Below are 17,148 nucleotides of genomic sequence, written 5' to 3' on the forward strand. Positions count from 1 at the left end.
GTAAGCCACCTAAATTAGCCCTTTGTAGCTTTCTCAACCCTTCTTTATCAAGTTCTATTTTCCAGGTGTTTCCTCCTCTAAATCAGAAGCCCTTCTCTTTATACCTGTCCCAAGTATTTGTCAATATTTGTACTGACATTAGCGTATTAAGTTATTTATATCTAGGATGATGTGTACAATATAGGGTTACAATTCAATCCATTTATTTTGGGAAGAAGTATTTTTACAATCAAAATTGGGTCTTCACAGGGTATTATTGCTGGAAAAACCTTGAACCTCCAAAAATCACACACTGTTTCATCTGTAAATTAATTAATACTCTGCTGAGAATTATAACACTGAGTAGTATTATAATAAGCCTTCATTTATTTTTATTTTTGTTTTTATTTTCTTTAGCTTTATTTTTCAAGATAGTTAAAATTTTTCTCTTCTCTTATGTTTCCCTGCTTGTTGGTTGCTATGGAAATGTCCCAGAGAAATGGCAAATTAAGTTAAGGCCAGAGATAATAGTTAAACTCATCTCATGGGGTAGGATGGGGTAAAAGGAGATCCAAGATTTTCTTCTTACAGACAATAAGGTTTTGTTTGTTTGATGTAATATCTTACTCAGGGCAACTTACACTTTAAATTCACATAAGAACTGAGTTTTAGTCTCAGCTCAAAGATTTATTAGCTTTGGGCAAGTTATTTAATGCTGCTGAAGCTCAAAACGGGTATAAAATTGGTATAAAGATGCCTCAGAGGAGTGACTAGGCCAGAGTAGATACTTGATGAATTTCATTTTTCATATTTCTTTCTCTAAATCAGAGACACAAAATGAACCTTAACAGAGGAGATGGTAAGAACTTTTTAACAATTTTTAAAATGTCAGTTTGTAACATTTAAATGAAATCTTCAAAGCAGTATAATTTAGCTATTTAGTAGGGTTATTGCTGTGCTCATAGAACAATCTGAAAGGTGTCTTTATATTTTTTAATTATTACATTAAAAATTTGAAAACTAAGAGTTTATAAAAAGCCTTTAATGACTATTTAACAGTTTTATTAAAGTATAATTTACATACTGTAAAATTTACTTATTTTAAGTGCACAGTTCAATGATTTTTAGAAAATTTGCAGAATTGTGCAACCATCAACACAATTCAATTTTAGAACATTTCCATCACCCCTAAAAGCTCCCTTGCCTTAATGACTATTAACTTTCACCTGTAAGTGGCACAAATTACAGAATTTAAAAGTACCAGCTTGTGAGTTAGGCTGGACTGAGTTTGAATCATAGTCCTGCCACTTACTAGCTTTATGTCTTTGGGTAATTCTCTGTATTTTGGATTCTTTATCTTTAAAATGGAGATAATAATTACATTACAGTATTGCGGTGAACATTTACTTAATTAGATACAGTATATAGAGCACTGAAAGTGCTGGCACCTAGTTGGTGCTTAACAAATACTGGTTACTGGTGGTGATTTGTATTGTGGTTTAGATTTGTGGTAGACATTTAAATGAGAGAAGCACCTGAAAACACCTAGCATAAGGCCTGACACATGGTTTACTTTCAGAAACCCAAGCTCTGTTACGCATCGTGTCATCATAATTTTGTCTGTAGTAGCTCTTAGGGGATTGCTTTAATCACGCTTAAACCTTAAGACTCACAACATGTAGTTGTTTGTTATTTTGCAGAGGCATGGATTTGAATTGAGTAACTACAAGGCAGCTACAAGACTTAGAGTTTGATGTCTGCAAACTAGTCACTTAGCTGGTGGAATGAGTCACTGGTCTTATTGTTTACTGTTCGTCGAAATAATTTTCTTACTCTGATAAGATCTTATTTCTTTGTAAAAAAGAAATAAGCTCTGAAAAAAGTCTAATGATAATATTGATGATTAATTTTATTAATATAAAAGTATAGAGATTTTTCTTTTAAGTTTTAATCAGAACTTAGAAGTTGGGATGACTTAGTAAAATGTCAAATGTCAGATTCTGTATTGTAGCTCCTATCAATGACATGAAGAAGGCAAATAAAACAACCTTTTAAATGCTGTCTACGCACCCACCTACTGGTGTAAAAATGTGTATTTTATTGGGGAAGTTATATTTTTTTAATTTGGGCTTGCTTCAAGGTTGGACTGATTGCTATTTAATTTGTGTGTATTCTGAATTATCTGTTATGAATTATCAACAGTAAGATCACTAATTGTTGCCATTTACATAGGAGAGTAGGCCTTATGGTAAACTGATGGGAAAGTTAACCATTGCTCTCAACACTGAGCAGCAGTCACTCTTGGATTTTTTAAGACATAAAGAGGATTCATCATTCATGCTCTGTTTCTGATTAGGAGGGTTCCAGTAGAATTATTCCTAATGAGCTAGATTTGGGCTGACCCCTAACACATAACTATTTATCTGCAGACTTTGAGCACGTGTGCATTAATTAATAGAATTTTTTTTTTTCTGACAAAACCTTGCTCTGAAGAAGTTTAAAGAATCTGAATGTTGGTATTTAGTAATTTTATCTCATATGTTTACTCTTGACTGAAAGAATGTTTGTTTATTACATCCACAAAGCCATATGTCCTGTGTGGTTTAGATATGTTTTGTGGTTGAACAACTGTCTTTGAGAAGCTTGGAGAATGTTTGGAAAGATGATTTTGGAGAAAGATGTTTAAAGAATGAGGAAGTGGAAATTCTTCTTAGACCTAAAAACTACAATTGATGACACTTTGAGTCTTTAAAAAATCTTTGGTTTATGGTTTTGATGATTGAAATAGAATCATCAAAGAGCGACTTACTGTTCTTAACCATCAACTTTCCTAGGCAAAATCAAACTTTTAAAATACTATTTTCCCCTTAGTCTCTCAAACCTATCCTTATGGTCAAACGAATGCTTATATTTTTAGTGATGATATGGGTGCTGATTCTGAATGTTAACTCTATCAAGTTTGTTATATATCTCTAAGAACTATTTTACTGGAAAATGTAAGAGGTTAGCAACTATATACTTCATTTTACTAGGTTAATACAGATGGAAATGACACATAAAAGTAAAAAATTATATTAGTTCTTTGAAACATAAATTCTAGAAAAGTTATTAAAAGGGTTTTTAATGAATTTTAAAAAGAACAAATAAGTTTTGATGATTTGGCTATCCAAATTTGTAAAAGGTCAATTTTATAAGGAAAAATGTTTTGAATAGCCTTATAGTAATTTATCTTAGAGCCTAAATTGTGTTCTAAATGTGCTCTTATGTTCTTTTGTTTTCATTCTTTCAAATTTTTTGCATTTATATAACTAATTCGTGATTATATACATTTTGTAAGTTGCCCAACTGTGTAACTGCTGTTAAGTTTGTTAGGTATCTTTCCAGACCTTTTTCTTCTATCCATTTATATTCATTAATACCAAGACTAATACATAGGATTTTTTTCCCCAACACAAATGACATCATTTTTATTGGTCTGAAAGTTTTGCTTTTACTTAACGTTTCTACATGCTTAACTAATTCTCTTTTTAATTATTCCATATGTTTTCATAGTATAGGCATACCCTGTGTTAGAAACAGTGAAACAGTGGTCATTTCCTGCCTCTTCAGTGCCTTCACATTACTCTTCACATTATGACCAAATACCATACTATGAGTTAAAAGATCCTGTAGTTTTTGGTTCCTTCTAATTCTTTAGTCTCATCTCATATCTTTCTCTCTTGCTCTCTGTTTATTTTTTGTTTTGTTTTGTTTTGTTTCTGGCTTCCCTGTTGCTTTGGTTTTTCTCAAGCTCCCCAATTGTATTATGTTCTGTCTAGTCTCAGAACCTGTGGTTATGCTTTTCCTTTACCTAAAATCTACATACACATATTACGTATTATTCTTTCCATAACTTTTATTCAGCCTTCATCTTCAAATCTTAACATAAATATCACTTCTGCAGGGAAGCAATGCCCTACACACAACCTCACCCCCATTTGGTTAGATTATCTCAGTTATATGTGCTTATATCTCCCTGTCCCTTACCTGCATATCATTTACCATAACTTGCAGTCATGTTATTTAGTTGTATCATTATTGTTTGTATAGCTAATGAAGGAAATAATGTTAGCCCCATGCAGACTTGGAATGATTTGCTCACTGTTTTTTATCTCCAATACTGGGCATGTAATAAAGACCAATAAAAATTTTTTTGCAAGTAGCTAATGTTTAATTTTTACTGGGAATGGAAAAAAGGTTTCTGGGTATAATTTCTCAGAAGAACTGGTTTAATGAAGAAAGAGAAGAGTTGTAAATAGTAGCATTAAAATACTTTTTTTCCACTTAATATATATTTGTAAATCAACCAATTTGGATAAAGAAACTAAAAGGAAAGTATAATGGCTTATCTGTGGAGGTGGGGTGGGAATGAGGACTAGAGAGGTGGGAGATAGCCCTGGGAGGGAGATATTTCACTGTAATTATTAAAATTCTTTTTGACCCACGTGATCATATATTACTTAACACTTTTTTTTAAGAGTCTGATGAGATTGTGGTGTAAATACAGAGAAAATATATGTTCTTATAAATTATTGCTTTTATTTTTTCTATATTCTTAAGTTTTCAACAGTTATTTTATTTCAATATGCCTGGATCAGTGATTCTTATCTTCCCTTTCCCTCCCTCTCCAAACAAAACACATCTTTAAGAATCTGATAAGTCATGGATCTTATTCCTAGAAGAATGAGCATGTTGTATATAAACAGCTTTATGTAGCATTTCCAAGGCTGATGGATACCTTAATCTGTGCCAGATATTGTTAACTGTAGTTTTAATATGCAAGGATATTTATTAAATCTTTCAGATATTCAGTGATGGCTTTATGTGCAACGTAATCCAGTGGGGGAGCAGGGGATACTGAAAGTAGGATTCAGGAAACTTGGTTTCTGATCTTGGCTCTGCCATTATTAAGCTGTATGACTTTGAGTGAAACTCTTTTACTTGTCTTTGGTATCCTCCATGTCAAGTTGGTATAGTGGAAAGTGCATAGACTTTAATGTCAAGTACTGGCCTGAAGTTGATGTGTTTTGACTTCACCACTTACTACCTGTATGACCGTGGACAAATTCTCTGAATGTTATTTTATTTCTCTGTGAGAAGAAGGAAAATGATTCCAACTTCTTTGGGTTTTAAAGATTAAATGAAAAGAGGTGTTTGAAAAAGCTTAATAACACTTATTACTGATAGAGATATACATAAATGTTAGTTACCTCATCTTGGAAAATTAGGCTAGAACTAGATTCCTCTAAGGTATCTTTTATCAATGATTTCTCTTAGGCTTCTATTTTAAATAGTTCCGTTATGACAGAATAATTTGGAAAATTTGTTATAACAGCACTGATCTGAAATCACGTGGGAGAGCAGTGAGGTATTTTAAGTCTGTAAAACTGATGTTGACCATATTTTCTGCCTGTTTTCTGTATTCTACTGTGCTGGATATGTAGTAAATCTCCAAATACTTGCTGCAATTCTAAGATTCATGAAACACTAATGTAGGTTAGACTTTCTTAACCTGGAGTCTTTAAATACCCAAGAGATCTATGAATAGATTTTCACAGGTCTGTGAACTCTTTGAAATGAAATGCAAAATTTTTACTGTGCCTAAATTGTAGTGAGAAACAAGCTGTAGCTTTCATAGTGAACAAGGCAGATTAGGTCTCTGTTCTCATGAAGTCTACATTCTAATATAAGATAGACACTGAGTAAACAAATAAAAATATAAGGAAGTATAACTTATAGATGGTAGAACTATTTTGTAGAGAATTTAAGTACAGTGATGGACTAGAGAGTGACTTAAGAGATTATTTTAGCATTTTAAGTGGTCAGGGAGTTCTGAGGAGTTGACATTTTTGGCGACATCTAAATGATAGAGTGGCCTTCAATTCAAAGATTAGACAGAGAGTCTAGCTAGTACTAATATCCTAAGATAGGAACAAGCTTCACTTGAGTAGCTGAAGGATAGTGGAGTGATGGAGACAAGTGTTAGAAACTGAAGTTGGAGAGATAATTACAGGTCTTATCATTTAGGGCTTTGTAAACCAGAATATAATATCCAGATTTTATTCTCAATGTAATAGGAAGCCATTTCAAGATTTTCAACTGGAGAATGATGAGAAAAGGAAACTCAAGATAGAACCCTGATAACTCACTTCAACATTTAGGAGTTTAAGAGATCAGAAACAATAAGCCAGTGAGTTGGCAAGGATGAGGGGAGTGTGGTTCATTGACACTTTCAAGAAGGAGGGAATAGTCATGTTTCATATCTTGTTGAGAAGACAAGTAAGATTAGAACAATGACCTAATCATTAGATTTGTCAACAGTGTTGTCTGCCGTGAGAACGAAATTACTGTGAAGTCAATAAATAGCTATTAGGGGACTTCCTTGGTGGTCCAATGGTTAAGAATACACCTTACAATGCAGGAGATGCAGGTTCAATCCCTGGTCGGGGAACTAAGATCCCAGATGCCACGGGGCAGTTAAGCCCACATACCACATCTTCTGAGCCCACGTGCCACAACTACTGAGCTTGCACACTCTGTAGCCCGTGTGCCACAACGAAAGATCCTGCATGCCACAACGAAGATCCTGCGTGCTGCAACTAAGATCCAACACAGCCAAATAAATAAATATTTTTTAAAAATAGCTATTAGCAGCTTTGTGACATTGGTCTTTTCCTTTTTAACTTTCAAAAATTTTTTAAATTCTTTTATATTTCATTTTTGTGACATTGGTTTTTGAATGAACCTGCAAGTAATTCTTCCTTTTTTAACCTTTAATCTGTGGGTGGTGATATGGTTAAGAGTTTGGGTTTTGAGCCAGACTGTCTGGGTTAATATTGCATCTCTATTTGTTTTTAGCTTATTCAGCCTCACTAAACCTCCGTTTCTCATGGAGTTGACAGTTGAACACGGGGGTTAGGGGTGCTGACCCTCCGCTCAGTTGAAAATCTGTGTATAATTTATAATTGGTTCTCCGTATATGCAGTTCCTCCTCATCTGTGGTTCCGCATCCAAGGATTCAGCCGACTGCAGATCATGTAGTACTGTAGTATTTACTATTGAAAAAAAAAATCCATGTATAAGTGGACCCTTGCTATTAAAACCCATGTTGTTCAGGGGTCGACTGTATCTGTAAAATGGGATAACAGTAGTTACCTGCCTTTTATAATTTTGTTCTGTGTAAAGCAGTTAGCTGTATAAATAGTAAAAATTATAATGATTGTGCAATAAAACGTTTATATTTTGTGCTCTTTGGGGTTTCTGTAGTTTTATAGTGTTTAAGGAAATAAAGTGCTGTGTTTTAACTTTGTTTTATGATTAATTAACATGTTAAGTGCTCTACAAGACCATACTGGTAAAAAGGAAAGAACCATTAACTCAACTTAAGTAGAGATTAACTTAAGATCAGATTCTTTGTAGGCATTATTTTAAACTGCCATGCTAATCTATAGAAAAGTTTGTATGGATGATACTTTATCAACTTAATCAACTTCAGCAAACATTTCTGACTAATATCCAGTCCTCGTTCTGAATATTATGTCTTCCAAACACTTTTTTTCCTTTATTTTGGAGCATTCTACAACCCCATGTACAATTGTAATTGTAGCATTTGACTCTACAATTGAGTGATTACATACTGTATTTTCTTTTTTAGCACTCTGGATGATAGTCTCATTTTTATTAAGTAATAATTTAATATAAACATACTTGTAGCTACTCATTCTGTTTGCAGATGCATTTTATTTAAATTATTTATAATTAAAACATTATAGAAATCAAAATGTGGACAATTTCTTTATTCACTTTCTTATTATTGCAAGGGCGATTTGGACGTATACTCAGATAACTTTAATTTTAGATCTTAAATGTGATTAACTTGGTAACTGTTTAGGTTCTTAAATTTTTTTTCCACTGTCCATTTATCTGATAGCACACTTCGCAGAAACCCAGACAAAGCTGAGGTTACTCAGAAGGCAGATACTATGAGTATGCTGTTTCACTATTTCCCTAACAATTCAGAGTCTGGCACACAGTAGTAATAGTGCTTAGTAAATATTTGTTGAATGAATGGATACAGTTTTTAGCATACCTAATAGAAATTGTTCTCTCAATAATGGGCTTGCATTTAAGGTTGAGTTACTTCAATAAAACATGAATTAAATGTAATGCTTGAAGAGTAAAATGGGTAGATAATTTACTTTTCTAATAATTACAGCTTAAATGACATTTTTGTTTCCATCTTTGTAAGCAGTCTCTGCTGAGCATGATCAAATTGTTAAGAACTTGTAACACTATGTTACTTTATTGTTCTGTGCACCAGTTCTCATTTTTAGAAACTACAGTTAAAGTACTGCAGGTATTGTTTAAGATGTGTGCTAGAAACTTCAGATTAGGTTTTGTATGTAAAGAAAATTTCTGTTAGATGCAGGTGATAAGTTTTGTGATTTGGTTTTTATCCCCTACCAAAAGGAGAGGGTAGACAGTGAAATTTGACTGTGTATGTGTTCTGGTTAACTGTATTGACCTATCATTTTTAAATTTGGGAATTTAAAAAATCTTTTGAAGGTAAATACTTTTAACTATGTTCTAACACAACATACTGTAGCAACAAGTATAAACCATAACAATCTTTACAAGTAAATAAAACTCTTAAAAATAAACCTTAAAAAGAACCCCACGGTCTCTTTTTATCTCATTACCCACACTGAATTTGATGATAAAGTATTTTAAGGTAGATTTTATTTTAGGCCAATTTTTTTAAGACTCTTTATTAGGGTGTAACATACACCGAAATGCATATGCTGTAAGTGTAAAGCTTGATAAATTTTCACAGCTGAACATATTAATGTGTTCAGATCAGAATATTATTAGCTATCTTAAAAAGGCTAATTTTAAAATATAAAACAATCATAGACTTAGATAAACTTGAGAGACTTACATTTTGGATCTAACTTTATTACTAACTTGTCACCTTCAGCAAGTTATTTCCTCTTTTTGGGGTCTACTCCCCATCTCTAAAATGAGGGGATAAGACTAGATGTTTTATTATGGCTCTCACTTTGTAAAAATGCAAAGAGGTGTGGACTATGTTGATATAAATGTGGTATAAAATCTTATAGGTAGTAGGGTGAGAATGTACAGTTTAATTGAAAAGGAAGACACTCATTTTTTTTTTCTTTGTTTTTCAGGTAATATTTCACACTATGTGCTGACTGTATTTACAGAAGATATTTAAAAAAAAAAAAGATAAACTTTTTTCAAAGATTTTGATTCCAGTGGAATCTTTGCTTTAGATTTTGTGTGTGTGTGAGTGAATTGTAACTCCAGAAACAATGCCTGTACAAGCTCCACAGTGGACGGATTTCCTCTCCTGCCCAATTTGCACTCAGACTTTCGACGAAACAATTCGAAAGCCCATCAGTTTGGGTTGTGGCCATACTGTCTGCAAGATGTGCCTGAACAAACTCCACCGCAAGGCTTGCCCATTTGACCAGACCACTATCAATACAGACATTGAACTCCTCCCAGTAAACTCAGCATTGCTGCAGCTAGTGGGTGCTCAGGTAAGTTGAGTAACTTGTTATCCTTTTAAATTTCTGTATGTGTGTTTTTTCCTCCCGAGGGAAACTTGTTAAGATCTGGTAATATAGCATTCTATTTTTTTTTTTTTAACATCTTTATTGGCGTATAATTGCTTTATACTGGTATGTTAGTTTCTGCTTTATAACAAAGTGAATCAGCTATACATATACATATATCAACATATCTCTTCCCTCTTGCATCTCCCTCCCTCCCACCCTCCCTATCCGCCCCCCCAGGTGGTCACAAAACACCAAGCTGATCTCCCTGTGCTATGCGGCTGCTTCCCACTAGCTATTGGTTTTACATTTGGTAGTGTATATATGTCCATGCCACTCTCTCACTTTGTCCCAGCTTACCCTTCCCCCTCCCCCTCAAGTCCATTCTCTAGTAGGTCTGCGTCTTTGTTTCTGTCCTGCCCCTAGGTTCTTCATGACAATTTTTTTTTTTTAAACCACTGTACACTCTAAGATTTATTGATTGATTGATTGATTGCTATGTTGGGTCTTCGTTTCTGTGCGAGGTCTTTCTCTAGTTGCGGCAAGTGGGGGCCACTCTTCATCGCGGTGCGCGGGCCTCTCACTATCGCGGCCTCTCTTGTTGTGGAGCACAAGCTCCAGACGCGCAGGCTCAGTAGTTGTGGCGCACGGGCTTAGTTGCTCCACGGCATGTGGGATCTTCCCAGACCAGGGCTCGAACCCGTGTCCCTTGCATTAGCAGGCAGACTCTCAACCACTGCGCCACCAGGGAAGCCCCCATGACAATTTAAAAAAAAAATTTTTTTTACATTCCATATATATGTGTTAGCATACGGTATTTGTTTTTCTCTTTCTGACTTACTTCACTCTGTATGACAGACTCTAGGTCCATCCACCTCACTACAGATAACTCAATTTCGTTTCTTTTTATGGCTGAGTGATATTGCATTGTGTATATGTGCCACATCTTCTTTATCCATTCATCTGTCGAAGGACACTTAGGTTGGTTCCATGTCCTGGCTATTGTAAATAGCACTGCAATGAACATTGTGGTACATGACTCTTTTTGAATTATGGTTTTCTCAGGGTATATGCCCAGTAGTGGAATTGCTAAGTCGTATGGTAGTTCTATTTTTAGTTTTTTAAGGAACTTCCATACTGTTCTCCATAGTGGCTGTATCAATTTACATTCCCACCAACACTTCAAGAGGGTTCCCTTTTCTCCACACCCTCTCCAGCATTTACTGTTTGTAGATTTTTTGATCATGGCCATTCTGACTGGTCTGAGATGATATCTCATGGTAGTTTTGATTTACATTTCTCTAATGATTACTGATGTTGAGCATTCTTTCATGTGTTTGTTGTCAATCTGTATATCTTCTTTGGAGAAATGTCTACTTAGGTCTTCTGCCCATTTTTAGATTGGGTTGTTTGTTTTTTTAATATTGAGCTTCATGAGCTGCTTGTAAGTTTTGGAGATTAATCCTTTGTCAGTTGCTTCATTTGCAAATATTTTCTCCCATTCTGAGGGTTGTTTGTTCGTCTTGTTTATGGTTTCCTTTGCTGTGCAAAAGCTTTGAAGTTTCATTAGGTCCCATTTGTTTATTTTTGTTTTTATTTCCATTTCTCTAGGAGGTGGGTCAAAAAGGATCTTGCTGTGATTTATGTCTTAGAGTGTTCTGCCTATGTTTTCCTCTAAGAGTTTTATAGTGTCTGGCCTTACATTTAGGTCTTTAATCCATTTTGAGTTTATTTTCGTGTATGGTGTTACGGAGTGTTCTAATTTCATTCTTTCACATGTAGCTGTCCAGTTTTCCCAGCACCACTTATTGAAGAGGCTGTCTTTTCTCCATTGTATATTCTTGCCTCCTTTATCAAAAGTAAGGTGACCATATGTGCATGGGTTTATCTCTGGGCTTTCTATCCTGTTCCATTGATCTGTATTTCTGTTTTTGTGCCGGTACCATACTGTCTTGATTACTGTAGCTTTGTAGTATAGTCAGAAGTCAGGGAGTCTGATTTCTCCAGCTCCGTTTTTCTTTATCAAGACTGCTTTGGCTATTTGGGGTCTTTTGTTTTTCCATACAAATTGTGAAATTTTTTGTTCTAGTTCTGTGAAAAATGCCAGTGGTAGTTTGATAGGGATTGCATTGAATCTGTAGATTGCTTTGGGTAGTAGAGTCATTTTCACAATGCTGATTCTTCCAATCCAAGAACATGGTATATCTCTCCATCTGTTGGTGTCATCTTTAATTTTCTTCATCATTGTCTTATAGTTTTCTGCATACTGGTCTTTTGTCTCCTTAGGTAGGTTTATTCCTAGGTATTTTATTCTTTTTGTTGCAATGGTAAATGGGAGTGTTTCCTTAATTTCTCTTTCAGATTTTTCATCATTAGTGTATAGGAATGCAAGAGATTTCTGTGCATTAATTTTGTATCCTGCAACTTTACCAAATTCATTGATTAGCTCTAGTAGTTTTCTGGTGGCATCTTTAGGATTCTCTATGTATAGTATCATGTCGTCTGCAAACAGTGACAGTTTTACTTCTTCTTTTCTGATTTGGATTCCATTTATTTCTTTTTCTTCTCTGATTGCTGTGGCTAAAACTTCCAAAACAATGTTGATTAATAGTGGTGAGAGTGGGCAACCTTGTCTTGTTCCTGATCTTGGTGGAAATGGTTTCAGTTTTTCACCATTGAGGACGATGTTGGCTGTGGGTTTGTCATATATGGCCTTTATTATGTTGAGGTAAGTTCCTTCTATGCTTACTTTCTGGAGGGTTTTTATCATAAATGGGTATTGAATTTTGTCAAAAGCTTTTTCTGCATCTATTGAGATGGTCATATGGTTTTTCTTCAATTTGTTAATATGGTGTATCACATTGATTGATTTGCATATATTGAAGAATCCTTGCATTCCTGGGATAAACCCCACTTGATCATGGTGTATGATCCTTTTAATGTGCTGTTGGATTCTGTTTGCTAGTATTTTGTTGAGGATTATTGCATCTATGTTCATCCATGCTATTGGCCTGTAGTTTTCTTTCTTTGTGACATCTTTGTCTGGTTTTGGTGTCAGGGTGATGGTGGCCTCTTAGAATGAGTTTGGGAGTGTTCCTCCCTCTGCTATATTTTGGAAGAGTTTGAGAAGGATAGGTGTTAGCTCTTCTCTAAATGTTTGATAGAATTCGCCTGTGAAGCCATCTGGTCCTGGGCTTTTGTTTGTTGGAAGATTTTTAATCACAGTTTCAATTTCAGTGCTTGTGATTGGTCTGCTTACGTTTTCTATTTCTTCCTGGTTCAGTCTCGGGAGGTTGTGCTTTTCTAAGAATTTGTCCATTTCTTCCAGGTTGTCCATTTTATTGACATATAGTTGCTTCTAGTAATCTCTCATGATCGTTTGTATTTCTTCAGTGTCAGTTGTTACTTTTCCTTTTTCATTTCAAATTCTATTGATTTGAGTGTTCTCCTTTTTCTTCTTGATGAGTCTGGCTAATGGTTTATCAATTTTGTTTATCTTCTCAAAGAACCAGCTTTTAGTTTTATTGATCTTTGCTTTTGTTTCTTTCATTCCTTTTTCATTTATTTCTGATCTGATCTTTATGATTTCTTTCCTTTTGCTAACCTTTGGGTTTTTTGTTCTTCTTTCTCTAATTGCTTTAGGTATAAGATTAGGTTGTTTATTTGAGATGTTTCTTGTTTCTTAAAGCAGGATTGTATTGCTATAAATTTCCCTCTTAGAGCTGCTTTTGCTGCCTCCCATAGGTTTTGGGTCGTCGTGTTTTCATTGTCATTTGTTTCTAGGTATTTTTTGATTTCCTCTTTGATTTCTTCAGTGATCTCTTGGTTATTAAGTAGTGTATTGTTTAGCCTCCATGTGTTTTTATTTTTTATAGATTTTTTTCCCTGTAATTGATATTTAGTCTCATAGCGTTGTGGTCGGAAAAGATACTTGATATGATTTCAATTTTCTTAAATTTACCAAGGCTTGATTTGTGACCCAAGATATGATCTATCCTGCAGAATGTTCCATGAGCACTTGAGAAGAACATGTATTCTGTTGATTTTGGATGGAATGTCCTATACATATCAATTAAGTCCATCTTGTTTAATGTCTCATTTAAAGCTGTGTTTCCTTATTTATTTTCATTTTGGATGATCTGTCTGTTGCTGAAAGAGGGGTGTTAAAGTCCCCTACTATGATTGTGTTCCTGTCGATTTCCCCTTTTATGGCTGTTAGTATTTGCCTTATGTATTGAGGTGCTCCTATGTTGGGTGCATAAATATTTACAATTGTTCTATCTTCTTCTTGGATTGATCCCTTGATCATTATGTAGTGTTCTTCTTTGTCTCTTGTAATAGTCTTTGTTTTAAAGTCTATGTTGTCTGATATGAGAGTTGCTACTCCAGCTTTCTTTTGATTTCCATTTGCATGGAATATCTTTTTCCATCCCCTCACTTTCAGTCTGTATGTGTTCCTAGGTCTGAAGTGGGTCTCTTGTAGACAGCATATATACGGGTCTTGTTTTTGTATCCATTCAGCCAGTCTATGTGTTTTGGTTGGAGCATTTAATCCATTTACATTGAAGGTAATTATCAATATGTGTGTTTCTATTACCATTTTCTTAATTGTTTTGGGTTTGTTTTTGTGGGTCTTTTCCTTCTCTTGTGTTTCCTACCTAGAGAAGTTCCTTTAGCATTTGTTGGAAAGCTGGTTTGTTGGTGCTGAATTCTCTTACCTTTTGCTTGTCTGTAAAGGTTTTAGTTTCTCCATCGAATCTGAATGAGGACCTTGCTGGGTAGAGTAATCTTGGTTGTAGGTTTTTCCCTTTCATCACTTTAAATATGTCCTGCCACTCCCTCTGGCTTGCAGAGTTTCTGCTGAAATATTAGCTTTAACTTTATCGGGATTCCATTGTATGTTATTTGTTGTTTTTCCCTTCCTGCTTTTAATATTTTTTCTTTGTATTTAATTTTTGGTAGTTTGATTAATATGTGTCTTGGCATGTTTCTCCTTGGATTTATCCTGTATGGGACTCTCTGCGCCTTCTGGACTTGATTAACTATTTCCTTTCCCATATTAGGGAAGTTTTCAACTCTAATCTCCTCACATATTTTCTCAGTCCTTTTCTTTTTCTCTTCTTCTTCTGGGACCCCTAGAATTCGAATGTTGGTGCCTTTAATGTTGTCCCAGAGGTCTCTGAGACTGTCCTCAGTTCTTTTCATTCTTTTTTCTTTATTGTGCTCTGCAGTAGTTATTTCTACTATTTTCTCTTCCAGGTCAGTTATCTGTTCTTCTGCCTCAGTTATTCTTTTGAGTCCTTGTAGAGAATTTTTAATTTCATTTATTGTGTTGTTCATCATTGTTTGTTTGCTTCTTAGTTCTTCTAGGCCCTTGTCAGACGTTTCTTGTATTTTTTCCATTCTATTTCTGTGATTTTGGATCATCTTTATTATCATTACTCTGAATTCTTTTTCTGATAGACTGCCTATTTCCTCTTCATTTGTTTGGTCTGGTCGGTTTTTACCTTGCTCCTTCATCTGCTATTTGTTTCTCTGTCTTCTCATTTTGCTTAACTTACTGTGTTTGGGGTCTCCTTTTCACAGGCTGCAGTTTCGTAGTTCCCGTTGTTTTTGGTGTCTGCCCCCAGTGGCTAAGGTTGGTGCAGTGGGTTGTGTAGACTTCCTAGTGGAGGGGACTAGTGCCTGTGTTCTGGTGGATGAGCCTGGATCTTGTCTTTCTGGTGGGCAGGTTCACGTCTGGTGGTGTGTTTTGGGGTGTCTGTGGCCTTATTATGATTTTAAGCAGCCTCTGTTCTAATGGATGGGGCTGTGTTCCTGTCTTGCTAGTTGTTTGGCATAGGGTGTCCAGCACTGTAGGTTGCTGGTTGTTGAGTGGGGCTGGGTCTTGGTGTTGAGCTGGAGATCTCTGGGGGATTTTTGCCATTTGATATTACGTGGAGCTGGGAGGTCTCTGGTGGACCAATATCCTAAACTCGTCTCTCCCACCTCAGAGGTACAGGCCTGTTGCCCGGCCGGAGCACCAAGACCCTGTCATCGACACGGCTCAGAATAAAAGGGAGAAAGAAAGGGAGGGAGGAAAATAAAGTTATTAAAATAGAAAACAGAAAGTAATTATTAAAAATAAAAAATTTTTTTAAAGTAATTAAAAAAAAGAAAGAAAGAGAGAGCAACCAAACCCAAAATAAATCCACCAATGATAACAAGCACTAAAAACTATACTTAAAAAAAAAAAAAAATGGAGAGACAGAACCCTAGGACAAATGGTAAAAGCAAAGCTATACAGACAAAATCATACACAGAAGCATACACATACACATTCACAAAAAGAGAAAAAGGGAAAAATATATATATATCGTTGCTCCCAAAGTCTGCTGCCTCAAGGTGGTATGGTTCGTTGTTTATTCAGGTATTCCGCATATGCAGGCACATCAAGTTGATTGTGGAGATTTAATCCGCTGCTACTGAGGATGCTGGGAGAGATTTCCCTTTCTCTTCTTTGTTCTCACAGCTCCTGGGATTCAGCTTTGGATGTGGCCCCACCTCTGCGTGTAGGTCGCCTGAAGGCATCTGATTCCCGCCCAGACAGGACGGGGTTAAAGTAGCAGCTGATTAGGGGGCTCTGGCTCACTGGGGGGGTAAGGTTACGGATTGCGGGGTGAGCCTCTGGTGACAGAGGCTGGCATGACGTTGCACTAGCCTGAGGCGTGCCATGTGTTCTCCTGGGGAAGTTGTCCCTGGATCACAGGACCCTGGCAGTGGCGGGCTGCACAGGCTCCCCGGAGGGGAGGTGTGAATAGTGACTTGTGCTTGCACACAGGCTTCTTGGTGGCTGTAGCAGCAGCCTTAGCATCTCATGCCCGTCTCTGGGGTCCGCGCTGATGGCCGTGGCTCGCGCCCATCTCTGGGAGCTCCTTTAGGCAGCACTCTTAATCCCCTCTCCTCACGCACCAGGAAACAAAGAATCAAGAAAAAGTCTCTTGCCTCTTCAGCAGCTCCAGACCTTTTCCCAGACACACTCCCGGCTAGCTGTGGTGCCCTAGCGCCCTTCAGGCTGTGTTCACGCAGCCAACCCCAGTCCTCTCCCTGGGATCTGCCCTCCGAAGCCGGAGCCTCAGCTCCCAGCCCCTGCCCATCCCAGCGGGTGAGCAGACAAACCTCTCAGGCTGGTGAGTGCTGGTTGGCACTGATCCTCTGTGTGGGGATCTCTCTACTTTGCCCTCCGAACCCCTGTTGCTGCACTCTCCTCCATGGCTCCGAAGCTCCCCCTTCCGCCTCCCGCAGTCTCTGCCCGTGAAGGGGCTTCCTAGTGTGTGGAAACCTTTCCTCCTTCACAGCTCTCTCCCACTGGTGCAGGTCCCGTCCCTATTCTTTTGTCTCTGTTTTTTCTTTTTTCTTTTGCCCTACCGGGGTACGTGGGGAGTTTCTTGCCTTTTGAGAGGTCTGAGTTCTTCTGCCATTGTTCAGTAGGTGTTCTGTAGGGGTTGTTCCACAATAGATGTATTTCTGATGTATTTGTGGGGAGGAAGGTGATCTCCATGTCTTACTCTTC

The 17,148-nt window shown here is 36.5% G+C and overlaps 2 protein-coding genes across 5 annotated transcripts in view; one reads left to right on the forward strand and one right to left on the reverse strand.

Moving 5' to 3' along the window:
* DARS2 (aspartyl-tRNA synthetase 2, mitochondrial) overlaps positions 1-17,148 on the reverse strand; it is a 354,382-nt gene that overhangs the window by 199,089 nt on the left and 138,145 nt on the right. The gene's annotated exons all lie outside the window — the stretch shown is intronic.
* Positions 1-17,148, forward strand: part of RC3H1 (ring finger and CCCH-type domains 1) — a 98,347-nt gene that overhangs the window by 28,106 nt on the left and 53,093 nt on the right. For all 4 annotated transcript variants that reach the window (XM_082379023.1, XM_082379022.1, XM_082379021.1 and 1 more), the window contains one exon: positions 9,207-9,581. In XM_082379023.1, the coding sequence (XP_082235149.1) occupies positions 9,351-9,581 (231 nt within the window). In that variant the 5' untranslated portion in view covers positions 9,207-9,350. The remainder of the gene's footprint in view (positions 1-9,206; positions 9,582-17,148) is intronic.

The sequence above is a fragment of the Balaenoptera borealis genome (genome assembly GCF_965194805.1).
Source record: "Balaenoptera borealis genome assembly, chromosome: 1".
Classification (NCBI taxonomy): domain Eukaryota; kingdom Metazoa; phylum Chordata; class Mammalia; order Artiodactyla; family Balaenopteridae; genus Balaenoptera; species Balaenoptera borealis.